At 49.9% G+C, this 20,446-nt stretch overlaps 2 protein-coding genes across 3 annotated transcripts in view; both read right to left on the bottom strand.

Moving 5' to 3' along the window:
* Positions 1-20,446, bottom strand: part of LOC144953008 (uncharacterized) — a 455,753-nt gene that overhangs the window by 133,908 nt on the left and 301,399 nt on the right. The window lies entirely within an intron of this gene.
* LOC144953020 (uncharacterized) lies at positions 717-13,115 on the bottom strand. Of its 2 annotated transcripts, XR_013640739.1 has the most exons (4): positions 13,057-13,115; positions 6,513-9,261; positions 4,877-5,000; positions 717-1,916 (listed from the first exon to the last, which is right to left on the bottom strand). XR_013640739.1 is itself a non-coding variant. In XM_078883533.1 (3 exons), exons 1-2 carry the CDS (start codon positions 7,203-7,205, stop codon positions 4,914-4,916), a joined length of 783 nt encoding a protein of 260 aa, XP_078739659.1. In that variant the 5' UTR covers positions 7,206-8,240; the 3' UTR covers positions 717-1,916; positions 4,877-4,913. The 2 variants fall into 2 exon arrangements, 1 of the variants encoding a protein (XP_078739659.1); XM_078883533.1 differs by lacking the exon at positions 13,057-13,115 and having other exon boundaries at positions 4,877-5,003; positions 6,513-8,240.

A 20,446-nucleotide genomic window follows, 5' to 3' on the forward strand; every position in this document is an offset into this window, starting at 1 on the left:
ACACCACCTATTGGCATGTATGGTCGCTATACTGTGAGGAATTAGCTGATTGTTCTGTTATCCAGTTAACAAATGTAACCATGGAAAGTTAATTGCACGGATCAATTAGGACATTTCCAGGAGTACTGGGTTGACAATGCCTAGCATAAGAGTTCGCATATTAGAGTGTTTTGTTTCTAGATATTAAAGTTGCTTAACGCAGAAGAGTCTGAGTGTCCCTTCCTAAGTTCATGCGTAATAATCATAATTATAAGAACTGTATCCTGAGGTGAGATCTGAATTTTGAGACCTGACAAACACACTAAAACAATCAGTAAAGTTCAAGTGAGAATCACTGTATTATATTCTTTAGGTCTTTCGGTAAAGTCACGTTGATAGGTTCAAAGAAAATAACAAAAACCTTTTTACGCGACTTTACCGAAAGACCCAAAGAATATTAATTCCTGCAGTCACGAAAGCTTTAAGTCAATCAAATAAACAATGAAGGAGAGCCGAATTAGCATAATTACATACACTTGCATAACTTCATACAATTACACCTTTATATTATCATCACGATGAGTAACACCCCTAGGCAACGAAGCAGAGCCTAATTAGCATACACGCATAATTAGCATAATTAAAAAAATTACACATTTTCATTTTTTTTAAGACCGAATATATATGTAGTGGCCTTTATGACGACGGAGAGAGTTGACTTGAGACAACACGGATTTATTACAGATAACTTCAAATACAGCAGAGTAGCGACCCTGACACTCGAAGAGGTAGCGGCCTCTTCACCCGTTCTATTGAGGAAAGTATCCCAAGTTAACACCCCACGTTAACTCCCTACTTCCCTCAATTCTAGACCTCCTTCACAAGGAGGCTAACTGACCTGGTCCAGCTTTGGCACAGGTCTCGACCACCAGCCACACGAGTCCGGCCCTTAGAAGGACATCGGCCCTTGCGGCTCTGGGGTCGCACCACTGGCTTGCTCTGCCCGGTCCTCAAAAGGGCAGCGGGTCAGGGGAGTCCCAGGGTCTAGCTAGCTGGACTTCGGTCTTCACTGGCTCTTCGTCTTGACTTGGGTCGAACTGCCTCTCTGCTCTCCGGGTCCCACCTTTTATACGATTTCCCACCGAGGGGCAGGTTTCTGTGGGAACACACAGACCCCCCAGCCCCCTCCCCTCAGGAAGCCTGGTCAGAGATGACACAATCACCTGCACTGGTAAGTATTGTAAGTCGGCCGGTTTTGTGTGTGCGTGCTCAAACATCACCACCACATCACGCCTCCCTGTACAGCCCGCAGCCGTCCTGGCTGCAACACAATTTCCACAATAAAGAAACCTTAACAAGAACCGGAATTCTGCGTGCCTCAATAACAAGAACAACAATAACATCAACAACGATAACAATCGCAATAAATTACCCCAACCCACCTGTACAAATAAACACCATGAACATATATACACTTCCGAGAAGAAAAAAATACCCCCCCCCCCACGTCACCGGAGCCCGCGACACAACACGCCCGACTCAACGCACACTTCGTGAAGAGAAGAGGGACATACGGACAGTCAAGCAGCCGCCACGACGTGCAAGTGGGTGTGGTAGATCCAGCCATCCCTTATGAAAAGCAGTGTGACTTAGCACGAGTCCGAATGGCTGGCCCGTCGTCAGGCTTGAAGTGGGCTGCCCGGTTCCGACTCGACGCACACTTCATGAAGAGAAGAGGGACATACGGACAGTCAAGCGGCCGCCACGACGTGCAAGTGGGTGTGGTAGATCCAGCCATCCCTTATGAAAAGCGGTGTGACTTAGCACGAGTCCGAATGGCTGGCCCGTCGTCAGGCACGAAGTGGGCTGCCCGGTTCCACATTTGTCTTCGGGATCCGGTGGCTGACGCTCTTTGGAAGCCGTCAATTCTGGGGCGTCTGGAAGTGGAACAGTCAGCGGCATGTGAGGATCAGGCGATGGCATCACATTCCCTGAGTCGACGGACACATCACATGCTTGGCCCTTGGGACATGTAGGGGAGGTAATGAGGTGCAACGAACGGTTTCAGCCGTGAGGGGTGAATATACCAACAACGCTTTCCCCACTTAATTCGAACACATTGTGGGCGTGCGACCTGTACAACCTCGACCGGCCCCCTCCACGGCCTCAGTAGTTTCGGTGACGTTGCCAATGGTGCCTGCGGACAATGTAGCCAGGCCTTATCGCCCGGCTTCCACTCGTGCATGTGCGTCCGATGCGCGCGCGACCGCTCATTCGCCTTTTGGCAAGAGTTCGAGTTTTGTGCCGCAGCCTCCCGTGCCTCGGCCAATTTTAAAATGTTAAATATGACGTGATCAAACGTAATTTGGAGCTTTCGTGACTGCAGGAATTATTCTTTGGTTCTTTCGGTAAAGTCACGTATAAAGATAAAATAATAAATTAAATTAAATACTAGCATACGACGTTTCGATTGCAACACAAGCAATCATCATTAGGTATAAATTAAATAGAAACACAAATCGTTCTTCCTGAGAATTTGTTTGAACCACTTCTACGGGGAAGTTTTAAGTTTATTTTTTCTCTCTCTCTCTGGGTTTTTTCGTTGTCTCTCTCTGCTTGTGTATCGGTCTTCGTGTCTGTGTTTTTTCAAATTTCACACTTAACTTCTAATTTAGCAATCTTTGGAAGAACGTAATCAACCAGGCTATGCATTAATTGTGTGTTGACCGACCCTCTGTGTTGCATTGCATTACATTTCAAAATTTTTGCTAGGTTAGTTAATTTAGTGTGTCTCTCTCCCTGCCTCCTAATTTTTTCAACCTTTCGTACCGTACCACTCATCGTGCTACTCATTGACATGCTAATTTCTCTAACCCCTCTCTCTCCGCCCCTGCCCCCCTCTCTCAAGCTTTTTTTACACCTTGCCACTCACCGTTTCCACTCATGGACATGCTAATTTCTCTAACCCCTCCCTCTATCCCCGCCCCCGCCCCCCCTTTCTCTATTTAAGGCCTCGACACAGAGGCGTAGTTTCTCTGTGTGCCTATGTTTGCTCTCTCTCTATGTATCTCTGTGATATCTGTCTGCTTATATGTCTGTCTATGTTTCTGTGTTTAATCTCTCTCTCAAATTTAGCATTCTCAGGAAGAACGTAATCAACCAGATAGGGTGTTGACTGTTATGTTATCCAACTCTCTGTTTTATTACATTACATTTCTAAGTATACTAGATATGTGTTTCTATTTAATTTATACCTGATGATGATTGCTTGTGTTGCAATCGAAACGTTATATGATAGTATTTAATTTAATTTATTATTTTATCTTTATACGTGACTTTACCGAAAGAACCAAAGAATGACGTGATCAGCCAACTTAGACTTTGCGCAGGGCGTGGGAATCCCCAACTGGGCATCCACGGGCGGATCAACGTCCCGCCCGATACATAAGAAAGAAGGGGGAAAACCCAGTTGCCGCGTGGGGAGCCATCCACTTGAGATTCGCACACCTGATGGCAAAACATGGACGTGAGCGTACTGTGGAGCCGCTCCACCATCCCGTCCGTTTGTGGGTGGTACGGGGAGGTACACAACTTTTTTTGTACCCAGAAGGTCGCACACCTCACGCAGCAAGGAGCTCGAGAAATTCCTTCCCTGATTGGTCAGCAGTTGCTCCGGTGCACCCTTGTCCAGGACATAGCCCTGGACAAAGGCCTCGGTAATGGCTGCTGCCGACTGGTTAGCGAGCGGCCAGGCCATGGGCCAGAGTTAAATATTCCACGCCAACCAGCAGGTACTTATTACCCCTAGGTGTTGCCGGGAACGGCCCCATGTCGAGCACAACGAGCTCGTTGATGCGTGAGACCTGAATAGATTTCAGCGGCGGACTGGCTGCCTTGGAAGGCGGCTTTCCATGCCCAGTCAGAAGAAATCAAGCTGGAGCATGGCAAGGGTCTTGTGAGACCCCAAATGCAACAGGCATTCGTGAGCGGCCAAAATGACCCTACCCCGCAAGGCGGACGGCACAACGATTCTATAGCGAAGGGACTTACCGTCTCAATTCATGAGGAGACCCTCCCGCAATACCCAAGAATCCACCCCGACCACGCCTTCCGTAGAGCTATTTGCCTTACGATGCAGTGTGAGTAGGGACGCGTCCTCCATTTGGAACCGGCCCCAGCCAGCGAGGGTCAAATTGATTAACGAATCCCCGCCGTTTTGAGAGAGAGGAATTTCGGGAGCCGGGGTGTAAGCAGCGGCGGCCAAAGCCGTGGAAGGGACGACATTCTGTGGTTTGCAGCGTCCTGACCCAAGAAAACATGCACATTCCGTGCCGAGCGGCAGTCGCGACAGGACATCCGCGTTTGTATGGCGAACAACCTTGCGGTAGGTGGTCGTGAATTGGTAGTCCTGAAGGACTTCCAACCATCGAGACAGTTGTCCGGATGGCTGGTTAACACGGAGTGCATATTGTAATGCCGCGTGGTCCGTACGGACAGTGAAGTGCCGCCCGTATAGATACTGTTGAATAAAAAAATCGATAACCAGCAGCTTGCTGCGGGTGACGCAGTACCGCTGTTCTGCCGGTGATAAAACCCTGCTACCATAGGCGACGACGCGTTCGACTCCCCCAATGACCTGCGAGAGCACTCCGCCAATGCCGGTGTTACTGGCATCCGTGTCGAGCAGAAAAGGCTCAGTGAAATCAGGGTAAGACAAGGGCGGAGCACTCACCAGGGCGTCACGAAGGGAGCGGAAAGCGGTCTCTTCCTCCGCACCCCAGCTAAATTTTACGCCTTTTGCTGTCAAAGCGTGGAAGAGCTTGGTTATGGTGGCAAAGTGTGCGACAAATCGCCGATAGTAGGAGGCAAACCCGATGAAGCTACGGACCTCACTTACCGAAGTGGGCGTAGGCCATGAGCTGACACACTGTGTCTTAGCGGGATCCGTAGAGATGCCTGAACGACTCACAATGTGCCCCAAGTACCGCACGGATTCCCGGAGGAGGTGTTCCTCGAACGTCCTGCTGAAAACAATAACGTCGTCCAGGTAAATTAAACAGGTATCCCATTGGAGACCGGTCAAAACCAATTCCATTAACCATTGGAATGTCGCGGGAGCTGAGTGGAGTCCCATAGGCAACCGATTGAACTGAAACAGGCCCAAAGGCGTCCGAAAAGCGGTCTTGGGTTTTGACTCCTCGTCAAGGGGGAGTTGCCAAAATCCCGATAGCAGGTCTAACGTGGAAAAATATCGTGCCCCTGCCAAGCCGTCCAGTGATTCATCCATCCGGGGGAGTGGATATCCGTCGGCCACAGAGATCTTATTAAGGCGACGAAAATCCACACAAAACCTCAGGGACCCATCGTGCTTTTTAACGAGCACGATAAGAGCCCCCCATGGACTGGTGGAAGGGGAAATGATGTTAGCAGACATGTCATTAACAGCGGATTTTACGTGTTCCTTCTCGGCGGGGCTTAGTCGGAAGGGATTTTAGCGAATGGGGGCGGCATCACCCGTGTCAATGTGGTGGTGTAACAAGTTAGTGCAGCCGATATCATATTTATGTTAGCTGAAAACGTCGGAGAATTCGAGTAACAGGGCGCGCAATGCAGCAAAGTTGCGAACTGGACAGGTCACTGGATCCAGAACAAAGTGAATCCAGCTACCCTTGATCACGGCCAAATTTCGGATGCGGGGCAGGACCAGTATTCACATGCCCTATCACCGGCTCCCTCATGGGAGCCGGCACCGCGTGAGCGAGCACGGAGCCCTGTGGGCCCTTTCTCCCCACTATCGTCTGTGCCACCGCCAATTTCAACCCCTTCACCGCTGCGTTATACGGACCCAACTGGACACCATGATCCGTCATACCCACACCGAGAGATTTTCGCAACCTCAGGGGTACCAACATCTGTGACCCTGGTGGTATGTGGACCGTCTGGGTAACCATCGCTTGCACCATTGCACAGGCCGTGCGTAAACTGCAAGGGGAGGCCAAAAATGCTATGTGGCGACCCGAAGGAAGCTCAATACAGCCTTGATCAATGAGGATTTTGATTGGCATTTTAGCCAAAAAGTCTGTTCCCAACAAACATGGGACTGCAAGAGACGATGAAACCAAGACTTGCCCAGACAGTTTAATATCTCTAATGCAAATTCTTGCCCGGATTTGACCAACGATGCCCAAAGATCCTCCGTTTGCCGCATAGCAAGGAATGTCAACTGGAAGTAACGGCCGACATCGAACAGGAAGTATGTCATAAATGAGGTCGGAAATTATCGTTGCCGATGCCCCTGTATCCACTAGCACCCGGACCTCAACAGCCTTGATCGACCCCGTAACCACGGACGACCCGGCCGACGCAGCAACCACCCTATGAGCCAACTCAGACCACTGACCTGGTTTCAGCGCCCGTACAAACCCACCTCCCCTCACCGAACCGACGCCCAAATCACCAGATTTGTCAAACACGGCGCGGTGAGTCGTGTGTAATGTGTGTGGGGGCCGAGCATGTGTGGTGCCGCGACTTGCCGGAGAATGCTGTGACGACTTGGGGACTTGGGCGTCATCCGGCCGAGGTCCTGATGCGCGCTGACGCGGAGCCCGGCACCCTGAAGCAACGTGGCCCCGGAGGCCACAGTTGTAAAAGGTGATGAGGGCCGTCGCTGGTCTTGGTTGCTCCTGCTTGCGCGCCGGGTGCTGGGGTGGTCGGCCACCCGACCTCCAATCCCCCGATCGAGCCGCGGCGAAAGCTTCCTCCGCAGGCTGAACGTCCTGTGGTCCACTGGACGCCGAGGTCGAAGCGCTGGCGATGAGAGGCTGTTTCCGCTTGAGGACCTCGTGCGTGTGAATGTTCGAAGCGACTCGCAAGGACGCGGAGGCCGCTGGTTGTTCTCGGCAGCGCCCGCCGCCTGGAGATGACGTGGCGGGCAGTGGTTGGACTCCGACTCCCACGTGGTGCGCTTGGCCCCCGCCACTCCCGGAGCTTGTTGCAGAACTGGCGCCAATTTCAACTTGCGGCACGGTGCCGGTCGCGGGAGAAGCTGTTTGGCGCCAATTTCCCCCGCGCTCTCCAGCAACCACTCCTCCCACCCGAGTGATCTCCTCTAGTATGGAGGTGGCAGCGAGCTGCAATTCAACGAGGCGGGAGTGAGCGTCCTGGAGCCCACCCCCCGATCGCGGCGGCATGTCAGACAGCTGCGGCGGTTGTTGAAGCGCCGACATCGCCTCAGACTCCGTCTCCGAGTCCAGCGGACCCGTCTCCGCCGAGTCATCTAGTTGGCCCGGTTCGTGCACACGAACAGTCCTCCTCGCATCCAAATCGTGCGGGTAGAACCACTTCTGACCCCAGTTGTAGTGACCTTTATGACGACGGAGACTTGAGGCAACACGGATTTATTACAGATAACTTCATATACAGTAGAGTAGCGACCCTGACACTCGAAGAGGTAGCGGCCTCTTCACCAGTTCTATTGAGGGAAGTATCCCCTAAGTTAACACCCCACGTTAACTCCCTACTTCCCTCAATTCTAGATCTCCTTCACAAGGAGGCTAACTGACCTGGCCCAGCTTCGGCACAGGTCTCGACCACCAGCCACACGAGTTCGGCCCTTAGAAGGACATCGGCCCTCGCGGCTCTGGGGTCGCACCACTGGCTTGCTCTGCCCGGCCCTCAAAAGGGCAGCGGGTGAGAGGAGTCCCAGGGTCTAGCTAGCTGGACTTCAGTCTTCACTGGCTCTACGTCTTGACTTGGGTCGAACTGCCTGTCTGCTCTCCGGGTCCCACCTTTTATACGATTTCCCACCGAGGGGAGGGCTTCTGTGGGATCACACAGACCCCCCAGCCCCCTCCTCTCAGGAGGCCCTGGGCGTACATCACACAACCGCCCGGAACAGGTTGGTACCGCTTCCCACAGAAGGGCGGAGCTCTGTGGGATCACACGTACTCCACAGCCCCCTCCCCTCAGGAAGCCTGGTCAGAGATGACACAATCACCCACACCGGTAAGTATTGTAAGTCAGACGGTTTGGTGTGTGCGTGCTCCACCATCACCACCACATATACAACACTTGGGAGCTGATGGGCTTTTGCTCCTGGTTAATCATCTAGCCAACCCACAGGTTCACAAATACTCGCCGCTCTTACTCTGCAGGTTGAACCCAGGAATTGAGTGTTCGACTTCACATTCATTTTCATTAAAGGCCTGTGACAAAGGTAAATCTATTGGAGCTTCATTGTCTCAAGCATACATATCGACCGGGTCTCCATTTTACTTTGTATTGTCTAAGAAGTCCACCCACACCTCCACTTCCACAAACTGCTGGGATTTGCCTCGCTCTGCCTCACAGTCAGAATTCTCCTCCTGCTTCACGTTGCCTCCATCGATGTGAAGGTCCGATTTTGGAGTTGAATCTTCATCTTCACAGTTTACCATCACTTCTTCACATTTCACCTTCACTTCTTCGCTCTTCATCACTTCTTCACATTTCACCTTCGCCTCTTCACATTTCACCTTGATACCTTTAAAAGTGTCCATGCTGGGATTTAGTTCTGGTTTCATGAGGGATGGACTCATTGCAGCACTTTGACTTTTGCAAGCCAATTTCAGACGCCACTCCTTGGGGATCGTCTGATGCTTGCATGTCCTCTGGTGTATTTTAAGATTTGATAAACCTGCAAACGCCTTCCCGCACACAGTGCACCTGAAGGGTTTTTCTCCCGTGTGTGTTCTCTGGTGTAATACAAGACTAGATGACTGTGAAAACGCCTTTCCGCACACAGTGCACCTGAAGGGTTTCTCTCCCGTGTGTGTTCTCTGGTGTAATATAAGACTAGATGACTGTGAAAACGCCTTCCCGCACAGACTGCACTTGAAGGGTTTCTCTCCTGTGTGTGTTCTCTGGTGTAATAAAATACCAGATGACTGTGAAAACGCCTTCCCGCACAAAGTGCACCTGAATGGTTTCTCTCCCGTGTGTGTTCTCTGGTGTAATACAAGAGCAGATGACTGTGAAAACGCCTTCCCACACACACTGCACTTGAAGGGTCTCTCTCCCGTGTGTGTTCTCTGGTGGTTTTGAAGACCTGATGACCATGCAAATGCCTTGTCACACACAGTGCACTTGAAGGGTTTCTTCTCTCCTGTGTGAGTTCTCTGGTGCTGTGTCAAATGTCCAGGACGATCCGTGCTGTATGCACACTGGTCGCATTGTTGCCTTTTTGTACCAAGCTGCGCTGAGTGCCTTTGCTCCATCAGACCAATTCTGCAGAGGAAGCGTCAGCTGCAGACAGAAAAAAGAGAATATCCACACCATCTACGTCAGTATCGAGGCACAGAGGAATGCATAAATACACAGTTACACATGACTTACACGTCTATACTTATTTATGTCCATGATATAGTGAAAAATATTGCCAAATTCATCACACGGGCTGTTATGACAAACAATGAGAGGGCAAATGATCATAAATATGCCTGGAAGCCCTAGTATCTTCAAAATGAATGTTAACCCAAAACTCCAATGACACAATTTCGGTTGTCTGGCTAGAAAAGGAATATTTATGAAAGCAAAATTCAGCTAACAAAGCAAAGGGTGGTGAAAATAATACCGTTTGTACTATGCAGAAATGCATACATTAGTGTTCAATCGAAACTTAGAGGTGTGAAGCCAGGCTCAGATTTCCTTGAATGCTGGGATGAACAGATCTAACTTCAGCTGCATATGTGCTGTTATTGTTCAACCTGAAGAAACCTTCGTCTACGTTCCACCAAGTCTCCAACACTTGGAACTGGACCCGAGCTGTGGTCCCGGTCGGTCGTAGTTAAGTTGTAATTAGTGTAGTTAACCTGGTGGTCACCACCATAGGTTGTTAGTCTGTTAAGGGGCAGTTACCCCATGTTTTGGTGTTAAATGTGTTGCCTCCAAGTACCATGTAAGTGTGGATCACTTGTCAGCAGGACATGGGAATGATCCAGGTGTCAAGGGATGACTGACTGAGATGATTGACAGATGCACCAGCTGTGCTTCCCACTGTCTTGCTGCATTTTAGGCACCCAGCATTCCACCCATTCACGTGAGCGTTGTTACCCCAACCTCCCTGTTGTTGCAGAGCAAATTTCTCCAACTGCCCTGCAGCATATATCACGGGCCTCCTCCACAGAGACCGATCTTGACACTCCTGGTACCTGTCATCAGCAGGTCTGATCACCTCCAATCTCTTCTCTAGCCAATGCCATACCTGATAATTGTTTTTTTTACCCTTCTATCTGGCAACAAAACTGACACTTTTTTTACAAAGAGTCATGTTTGCATAGACCACAATACCTGCAGTCATAATGCAAACAAAAAATATAACTCTGATAATGTGCACTGTCCTTGGGAGTTGATTGGTTCACACCTGAGACAGCTTTCCTTAGAGCCTAGTCTCACATGGGTTGGACCAGATGACTCCAAAAGGCGCAAAGGAGGTTCCAATGGTGTAAATGCTTACCCCGAGCTCTCATACTCTGATGGTACATTGTCTTTGAGTTGTGCGCCTAACCAATGCAGCTTGGCCTGCCAAAGAGACTCATTGATTTATTCTGTACTGATATTTTAGGGATCTGTAAGATTCTAATACAATCTTGTTTGGTTCAATAGACGGGATTATACGCAGACCAGCCTGAATTATGAGCCAGAACAGACGGTCCTTTAAATAAGTTAATATTTTGCATCCACAGAGAAAGGAGTAATATCTGTGGCCAAGAAGACTCACAGCTTTGTTCGCTCATTTATTTCTAAATCCTCTTGTCTTGGTGAGGGTTGTGGCGGCAGCACATTGAGTAGGGCAGCCCAGACCTTCCTTTCCCTGGCGACAGACTCTAGGTCTTCCTGGGAAATTTCCAGGCGTTCCCAATCCAGCCAAGCGACATATTCCTACCAGCATGTCCGGGGCCGGGTCTCTGGGACTTCCCCTTGTGGGACGTGCCCGGTAGTATTCCAGGGGCAGTCTAATGGGGGGGCTCCTTACAGATATTCTGGTGGCTAGGTGACCCACGTAACTCATTTGGGCTCAACCTGGAATGGCTGCGTGGCACCGTCCTGTGCGCCCACCATCCACAGTACGAAGAGTGAGAGGCGGGTGCGATGCCAGTATGGCAGGGAGAGGGATGATCTCAGACAGACTAAACCTTGGTGACGGACACTCACAGCTTTGTATGGCGCAAAAGTTCAGGCAGCTTCCACGCAGTTTTACACAGTCTAATGAAAGAATGCTGCTAGACAAATTTTAAGTGAGTCTTTGGCTGCCAAACCAGAGCTGGTCGTGAACACATTAACCAGGTATGGGAGCTCCTCCTTCCTGATTACTCATGTATAGTTGAGCAGGTACAGTGTTGTATGAAATCAAATTCCCAGGCAGGTGATTCATTTTTGTGGAACATATGAAAGGCCTCGTTTCATGATGGAATTATCCAGCCAAAGAACAAAATTCTCTAATCCCATCTCATTGAGTAGCCATTTCCATATCATCAGCAGATATAACATGGTTGACCAGGGAACGATCCCTTAACTATAACCAGGCATCGATGCGCGTATAATTTTTACCGTATCAAATGAAATTTATTTCTATGGCCAATGAGAGCTTCTCAAACGACATAATTATTGAAGATGCTCTGTAATGTAATGCATGGGGCTAGAGTGAATTTCTGTCACAAGCCAAGTTGAACAGGAAATGGCTCCGACTCCTGGTCACGCAGCTTTAGACGGGCTTGCCCAGAATCATAAAAATCATCAAAGAATGTGAGCAGAGGCAAAGACATAAAAAACAAAGAACCCAAAGCCCCAAGCCTCTATATGGTACTATATGCCTTAATTACATCAATAAAGCAGAGATCTAGTTTCTTCTGAAAATCGGCACTCCTCAGCCCCTTGCATATCAGAGGTTACGATCTGGGAAAGTGCCTCGCAAAGCCAAAAGTGCAATATTCAATACTTAAGCCTTACCTAAATAATGGCATGAGGTAAAAGGAAAAAAACAATTAAAATTAACATTGAGAAACCATACACAAAAACATTTGCAAGACAAAATATGGGAAAAATCTATATGAATAAAGCAAACTTTGTGCATGTGTACGTTTTTTGGGAACCAAATTGTACCAACACCACCAGATGGCAAAACATCCAACATTGTCTATCCTGAAGCTCTCCAAGGGCAACGTATTTAAAAGCTGTCCTCATTATGAAACAAACAAGCCCTGCTATTGTATAACACAACCACAAGACCGTGACAATATACGCACATTTACAGACTGCATTGGCAGAATTAAATAATTCTAATAAAGCCAGCATGGCAAGACATTACTCTTAATGTTTGATTACTGCGACCTGAGCTAAGCCGGGAAACTTAGTTATTACTGGATACTATACTTCCGATAAAGTTTGTGCGTGAGTGGAGAGCGGTAGTGCAACAATTGGCGTGCTGCGCTCTGAACCCACTGAGCCGATTTATATTCCCACAGAGCCAAGCCACAACATTTGGCTGTCTGATGAAGCTGGTTGTAATTACTGTCAAAACGTTGTATTCAGATGGTAAATGTTGTGGCTTGGCTCTCCAACACACCGATATGCTGTACTAGTACACTACACTATACACTACTATACACTACACAATACACTACTATACACTACACACTAGTGCTGTACTAGTGACGCATTGGCCACGTTCTGTTTACGTGACAAACCCTTACTAATTGGCTGTCGGGTGGTGGCGGGGTTAACGGCACATTTATTCATTTATGTGATGTAACCCAAACAGATGTGTATTATGGCTGTATATTTGGAGTTTGCGTGTCCCTCTCTCTCCGTGGTCGCGTGACAAATTCAACTTAAGCAGAGGATCAAAGCAAATGCAATCAGACGAGGGCAGGAGGCAAGGCCCCGCGTTGTAATGTTCCAACCTGGACATCGATTTCATACTCGCTGCTACTCAATTTATATCCCTACGAGGGAGAAGGAGCGAGGCTCTACCTGGGTTCACAACAAGAACAACCACCACCACAACAACAACCACAACAACGACGATGTCAACTTCCTCACCTCGGATCTCAGTGAGCGAGCGTGAGCGGAGCGGCAGCTTCCTGGTATGTCGTGACGTCATGCGGCAGCAGGTGACATGACATCACTTGCGGGGTTCACACAATCCCCCGCCCCGTACCAGCAGCAGGGTAACTGAATAAATTATGATAATGAACCGGGCTCATTAACACTTAGTGGCGAATAGCGGTTGTTGTTCTTGTTACTGCGTGTGTACAGGCTGTTTGTATACTGTGTGGGTAAAACGTGGACCCCTCTAAATGGAACATCTGCTCCGGTTAGAAACATTCAGGCTGTCATGCCTACACTCAGATTAAGGGAAGCCAAGTGGTAGCACATTCTCTATTTATTGCAGAGGTTCAAGGTTCACATCCGACAGGCACGCCTGGCTACTCCAGTAACATTAAACCAAATATGCACCGTCTGCTTAACAGTGTATGTAAAGCATACTATCGTCATTCAAAACGCATCGGTCATTTCATGTTGGTGTCATGGTCAATATTTGGATAATTCCAAACAATATCCAAAAATTACAGAATGGAGATTACACATCAATCATCACCCCCTACTTACAGACTCATGCCCACATGCAGGCTCGTGCAGGGTCACCTGATGCCACACAGAGGCAGATGCCACTTGGGGGTACTCTTCGAGTGTTTGTGATGAGATAAGAAACAAAACTGAGTTGTTGAGGCAATTAAGCAAGCACCATATGAATGCAAATATGAATATAAGAGTGGAATCAATGCTTACGTGCCTTTTCCCAAAATTAATGTAGTGTGCCGAATCACTCAGTCGGACACGTTGCTCCAAGTCACCTGCTTACACTATATTACTCTCTCTCGTACCAGTTATAGGCACTCCTATCTCTGTCTATACGGTTACTTTATTAACCAATTGCCCCTATCTACTTTACACCTCGCTGACCTGCCTGCGGCAGCTCTTCCTCTCAGCAGCTCCGCACTCACAGCTCCGCACACAGACAGCAGCTCACACAGCTTGCACAGTCGTGCTCACACAGAGCTTGAACACAGCAGAGCTCACACAGAGGCATCGCTCACACAGAAGCTTCGTTCAGAGCTTGCGCACGGCTACACTCCCTCTGTGCTGCTGCCCTCGCCTACGTTCCCTCAGACCCACTCACTCATCCGATCCGGGCGGGGGGATCAACCATCACCCGCCCATCGACTCGCGAGGGTTGAGGTTGTCCCGAGCTTGAGCGGCAGCGGCGAGATGTCTTCACCTTGGTCCCAGAACCCGAACTCCCGCTCCGCCCTCACACACCCCCTTATATCCTCCTCCCAATTATCCAGCTCCTCTCTTGTGTCTCTTTAGGGCACGACATGCTGGCACCTGTCAGGCCATCAATCACTCCTTATCGCACGTCTCCAAGGCGACACCTCCAGTGCCAACGTATGACCCCAGACCGACCCCGTCTGCAACCGAATCTCCCGATGAAGAGGTAGCGGTTTGCAAATGCAACCTTACATTGCACACGCGCACCTGCCTGCCCTCGGTTGCCCTCGGGCAGCAATGCGCGCCGCATGAGGAATCCTTCCCGCAGTACGATGGAGGGGCGACCCGCAGCACCCAGTCTCCGAGAAACACGCCGGCGCAACGTCAACAGCGAAGCATAATCGAACTGCAGCTTAGCCCACGTCTCGTCGTCGATAATAAATATAATTACATGGTGACTGAGCGCCCATATCCCACATTGTCCCTGCTTCCGTGTGCACCATGGGCGCCTCCCCTTTGCGGGGGCTTACATCTCGACGCGCCTGAAGTACACGTGCACACGGCATGGGGCGGCAACCGGGACAAGACGTCAGCATTGACGTGCCGAGTGCCCTTCCTGTGCGCCACCGTGAACGAGAATCCCTGAAGGATCTCGAGCCATTGGGACAACTGGCTAGACGGCTGGTCAATGTGCAGGGAATACTGGAGGGCCGCATGGTCCGTGCTACAAAGTCCCGTCCGTACAATATAAGGACGAGAGAGCTGAATGAAATGGACCATGACGCAATAGCTCTGCTCAGCAGGAGACAGCACTCAACTGCCGTAAGCATCCACTCTCTCCGTTCCCTCGATAAGCTGGGAAAGGACCGCCCCGATGCCCGTATCGCTGGCGTCAGTGTCCAAAACTAAGGGCTTAGTGAAATCGGGGTACGCGAGCGGGGGGGGGCATCGACAAGGGCAGTGCAGAGGGCGAGGAAGGAATCCTCTTCAGCCTTATCCCACCAAAATCTCTGGCCCTTGGCCGTGAGGGCATGCAGCGGTTTAGCAATGGTAGCAAAATCTTTAATGAACCGCCAGTACTAAGAAGTGAATCCAAAGAAACTGCAGATGTCTGCCACTGATTTAGGCGCCTGCCATGTGCGCACACACAAAGTCTTTTCTGGATCTGTGGCGACACCGGCCGAACTAACTACATGCCCAAGTACTTAACCGACATCTAAAGCAAAAGGCATTTCTGTGGGTTGAATTTCAATTTGGCAGCACGCACTCTCTCGAAGACCGAGCGCCATCGCTGAAAATGTTCATAAAAAGTTTTTTCTAAAGACAATGACGTTATCTAAATATATGAGACACGAATCCCATTGCAACCCTGCTAGGACCAACTTTATTAATCGCTGAAGGGTGGCCGGCACTGAATTCCATCCCATCGGAAGGAAATTGAAGTGATAAAGTCCTTGGGGTGTACGAAAATCAGTTTTTGGTTTTGGCTCATCATCAAGGGGCAATTGCCAAATCCAGATAATAAATTGAGTGTCGAAAAGAATTGTACGCCCGACAATGCATCGAGTGAGTCGTCCATACGAGGTAGAGGGTACACATCCGCCACCGATATTTGATTTTATTTGCGAAAGTAAATGCAAAATCTCGAATTTCCATCACGCTTCTTGACTAGGACAATGGGTGCTCCCCACGGGCTGTTCGACGGAGCGATGTCTGCTGCTAGCATCTCGTCAACAGCCAGGCGCACCTGCTCCTTCTCTGCGGGGCTGAACCTATGCGAATTAATTCGAATTGGAGGTGCATAACCCGTAATCATGTGATGGAGGAGGGAAGTGCTCCCAATATCAAATTTTCCAGTGCTAAAGACGTCAAAAGCCGGCGTAGTTGAGCTCGCTGCACTACCATAAGTGCAGGGTTCTCAGAGCACAGGGATTCCAACCACGCGGAATCCGGCTCGTCAGAATTACCTACGTGTCCGACAACCAATCGAGCCAGCCCCGCATCATCAAGACAATGCGCTGCTGAAGCCTGTGCCAGGATCGTACCTGCCGAAATCACAACCGGCGCATCCCGCATTCAACACTTGCAGATACGTTGACTGCATGGCAGACACAACCGTCACAGCCCCCACTAATGAAGGGGACCGCGACACAACGTTAGATGGGGTTAACAGGATCCCCTCCTCTGGCCCCGGAGAAAGCAACTCTCTGCGCAAACACAGCGGCACGAGCATTTGAGCACCCGCAGGTATTTTAACGGTTTGGCTAGCCATCGCGTGAACGACGGCGTTCTGCGACGGCTGTCGACCAGGGGAATGCAGGAACTGCAACCGCTGCCTTGATGGTAATTCTATGCATCCTTGGTCGATTAGGATTTTCAAGGGTATCCTGCTCAGAAGGACACAGCCAATGTTCGTGACACCAAAATTTGACCCTCCAACAGTGGCCGACATTTGCGCCAGAATACCCAGGCTCTCCCCATTAGCCGCAACACAAGCGTTCTCCACAGGGGCAAGAGGATTGGATGACGAAAGCAACATGGCCTCGGAAGCCATAGTCGCAACGGCTCCCATGTCAGCCAACAACCGAACTCGAATCCCTTGAATCAGCCCCTCAATTGTAGAAGAACCTGCCGCAGCGGCCACAACATGATGAGCTAGCACGTCCCACTGATCGGTGCCGTGTGGCCAACACATGAACGAACGCGCACCCAGTGTACAACTCGCTGCGATGTATCCCGCACAGCCGCATTTGTAGCATGTTCGGTAGGGGCGACCGGTCGGTTGGCGCAGCCTGGGGCGCCATTCCCGCACTTGCGGGAGCTGAGTGGCATCCCTCTCCTCCAACCCCCAGTCAGGAATGACATCTTTCACAGATGGAATTAGATCACAGATTTTATGTACTGTACTGAATCGGACTTGGATCTTATGTTTGTTAAGAATTTTGGAGATCTTTTTGGTCACGCCTGCTATCTATGCCAACGTGATGGTTTTTATCGGAGTTTCAAGTAGCTGTTTCTGTATGGTGGGAGAAACAGCTTGGTGGATGGTGCGATCAGAGTATCCGTTCATCCTGAGGGCCCGATGTACATGTCTTAATTCACTGGCCAGGTGGTGTTGGTCAGAAATGCCATGAGCTCTGTGGTATAGCGTTTTGATGAGATAATTATTTTGAGATGGGTGGTGGTGGGAATCAGGTTTCAAGTTGGAATATGTGTGGGTGGCTTTCCTGTAGACAGAATGTCCCAAGGATCCGTCAGGTCTCCTCTCAAACAGAATTTCTAAGAATGGTAGTTTACCATCTTTCTCCACTTCTATGGTGAATCTGATGGATGGGTGTCTGGAATTGATGTGGCCCAAGAAGTGGTTCAATGCTGGGAGGCCATGTGGCCAAATGACGAAAAGTGTCATCCACATACCTCTTCCACAGTGAAGGACGCAGGGTGGATGTCTGGATGGCGTCTGATTCAAACTTTTCCATGAACATGTTGGCTATCACTGGTGACAAGGGGGAGCCCATAGGGGTACCCTCATTCTGTTTGTAGAAGGTGTCATTCCAGGTAATATAAGTGTTGGTGAGGCAATGCCTAACCAGCGCAGGTACATCCGAATTCAATCCATGTTGGACCAAGTCCTCAATTATTATTAGGGTGTTGGTAAACAGAGATACTACATCAAAACTGACGAGGATATCATCAGGAGATAGTACCATGTCCTTGACCATAGAGACTAATTGGGTTGAGTTGAGTACTGCCGAAGACGTCTTGCCTGTGAAGGGAAGCAGAGTATCTGATAGAAACCGGGCTAGTTTGTAGGAAGGAGAGTTGATCGTCGACACGATGGGTCGTAGTGGGGTGCCTTCTTTATGGATCTTGGGAAGACCATAGAGTCTGGGAGGTCTTGTCGCCGATGGTTTTAGAGAGGGACGTTTGGATGGTTCGATTAGGGAAGTCGAACTCGTGATGATTGTTAGTTTTTGTTGTTAGGCTGTTAGTAGGATTGTTTTTAATTTTGGAGTAACTCCCATCATTAAGTAGGTCCAGGATTTTATTGTTGTATGAATCTTTATCCATTATGACCATGGCATTGCCCTTGTCTGCTTTAGCCGCACCAACTTCACAAGCTCCTCCCACCCTCAACCAGTATATATACAAGAACGGGTTTTCTTGGAATTTCTCTTACTTGATACAGCAATCGTGCTGTGACGGTTCCACCTGAAGACGGAAGCTTGTGTTGCCTCCGAAACGTCGTGATTTTTTATTTTATTTTACTTTTAATTTAAATTTAAAATGTTTTACCTACGTGACTTTACCGACAAAAAAACCCCTAAGAATATGAATCCTTGCGGTCACGAAAGCTTCAAATCTAGTATAAACATGGTGATGGAAAAGCAGCCGGACAAAGGTGAAAAGTAACCCCCCCCCCCCCCCCAGCTTCAAAATAATGGCAGGAAATTGGGAAAACCAGCCGCTCTACTCGGGAGGGGGGGGGGGGCAACCAAGCAGCTGCAACCACAGGAGAACTAAATCAAAGGGATTCCATTTTATTTTCCAAGAGAGACACACAGAGGGAGAAGAATTTCAGATTAAAGCAAGAAAACAGAACACGCAATTGTCTTGCTGCGGCAAGCTCCGGGGGTGGGCCCCGTCAACGACCGAGGATGACGAGGCTTGCAGAGGGCCGATGTGTCGCCGAGTGTAAGTCTACATTGAGTGCCAGCTCCCACCAGCAGCTGCAGCAAGAGATAAAGAGAAAGAGTGATCAGCAACAACAAGCAATCAACCTGGAGAAAGGGCATAAAGTGATACGCATTGACCAAGCGAGCATCGCACAGGACCAGCAGCAGCAGCGGCTAACGACTAACCATGAGCGTGCGGACTCGGAAGCCGAGCACATTCCTGCAAAGGTTGAGTCTACAAGGATCAACCGTGCCTGTTGCAAAAGAGAGTGCGTGACCGGTGCAACCGAGAAAGAGTGTCAGCGCTGGCGACCAGCAGACGAGCTGCGAGCGCTATCAGGCACTGCCGAAGGCGAGCATTGTGCCGACTCAACAATCACCTAGCAGTGGAGAAAATAACTTGACCAGCGCAACCGAGAAAGAGAGTCAGCACTGGCGACCAGCGGATGAGCTGCAAGTGCTATCGGGCACCGTCAAAGGCAATCATCGTGCCGACTCATCAATCATCCAGCAGTGGAGAAGCCTGGAGCTGCCACCAAGAGAAAGAGCGCCGTGTGTATGACACGCCTCGGTTAGGAGGGAACCGAACTGAGGTATTCTCGGTACAAGGAAAGCCCCACCTCGGCGCCAGCTTAACTCAAAGAGTTGAGCACGAAGACAATACACCCACACACACATAATACACATGTAATAAAGGACTCTCTCTCAGATGTCGATCTCCGTTGTCCTTTATTGGGTTCGTAGAATCTCGTTACCACGGCGTCCTCGCTCAGGCCCGCGTCCCTCCCGACGATCTCTCCACAGCCACTCGGCTGCTCCGATATGCAGTCTCCATGCTGCTCCGATATGCAGTCTCCCTGCTGCTCAGTTAGGCAGTCTCCCTGCTGCTCCACCTTGCAGCCACACCGCTGCTCCGCTTTCTAGCTTCACTGCTGCCCCGTATACCGCTAGCCTCCCACAGCTGCTAGCTCTCTATGTCTGACACCAATGGCTGACGGTGTCGACGTCTCCCACCGCTTGGCGACAGCGCCACTCTCTCCGTCCTGCCCAGCGTGGCCTCCTCCTGTTTCACTCCATCTCAACTTCCCTTTCCCCTTCCGGTTCTCCCCCTAAATGCTCTCTCCCACGTGACCCTAACTCCACCCACTCCCCACGTGACCCAGACTCTGCCCCCCCTCAATCCTTGCTCGCATTACACGACCCCCCTCCCCCTAATGAAAACGCAGCCGTCCCTGGCTGCAATAAATAAAATAAAATAATGCGAGCAACATTGTAACCATCTGGCATCAATGGACAACGGAGAATATAACAACGATAACAAGAACAACAAGAACAATCAACGAAAGTAAAGGGATTTGAAACGCGTGCGGGTCGCCGGCCCGTCACGAACGGGTGGTGGTCCCCCCACAGACCGAGAACGCGACGGGGTTTTAAGATCGACGGGACTAGAACCGCCCGCCGCTGTTGGAGGCCCGTCAACG

The sequence above is a fragment of the Lampetra fluviatilis genome, chromosome 71 (assembly GCF_964198595.1).
Source record: "Lampetra fluviatilis chromosome 71, kcLamFluv1.1, whole genome shotgun sequence".
Classification (NCBI taxonomy): domain Eukaryota; kingdom Metazoa; phylum Chordata; class Hyperoartia; order Petromyzontiformes; family Petromyzontidae; genus Lampetra; species Lampetra fluviatilis.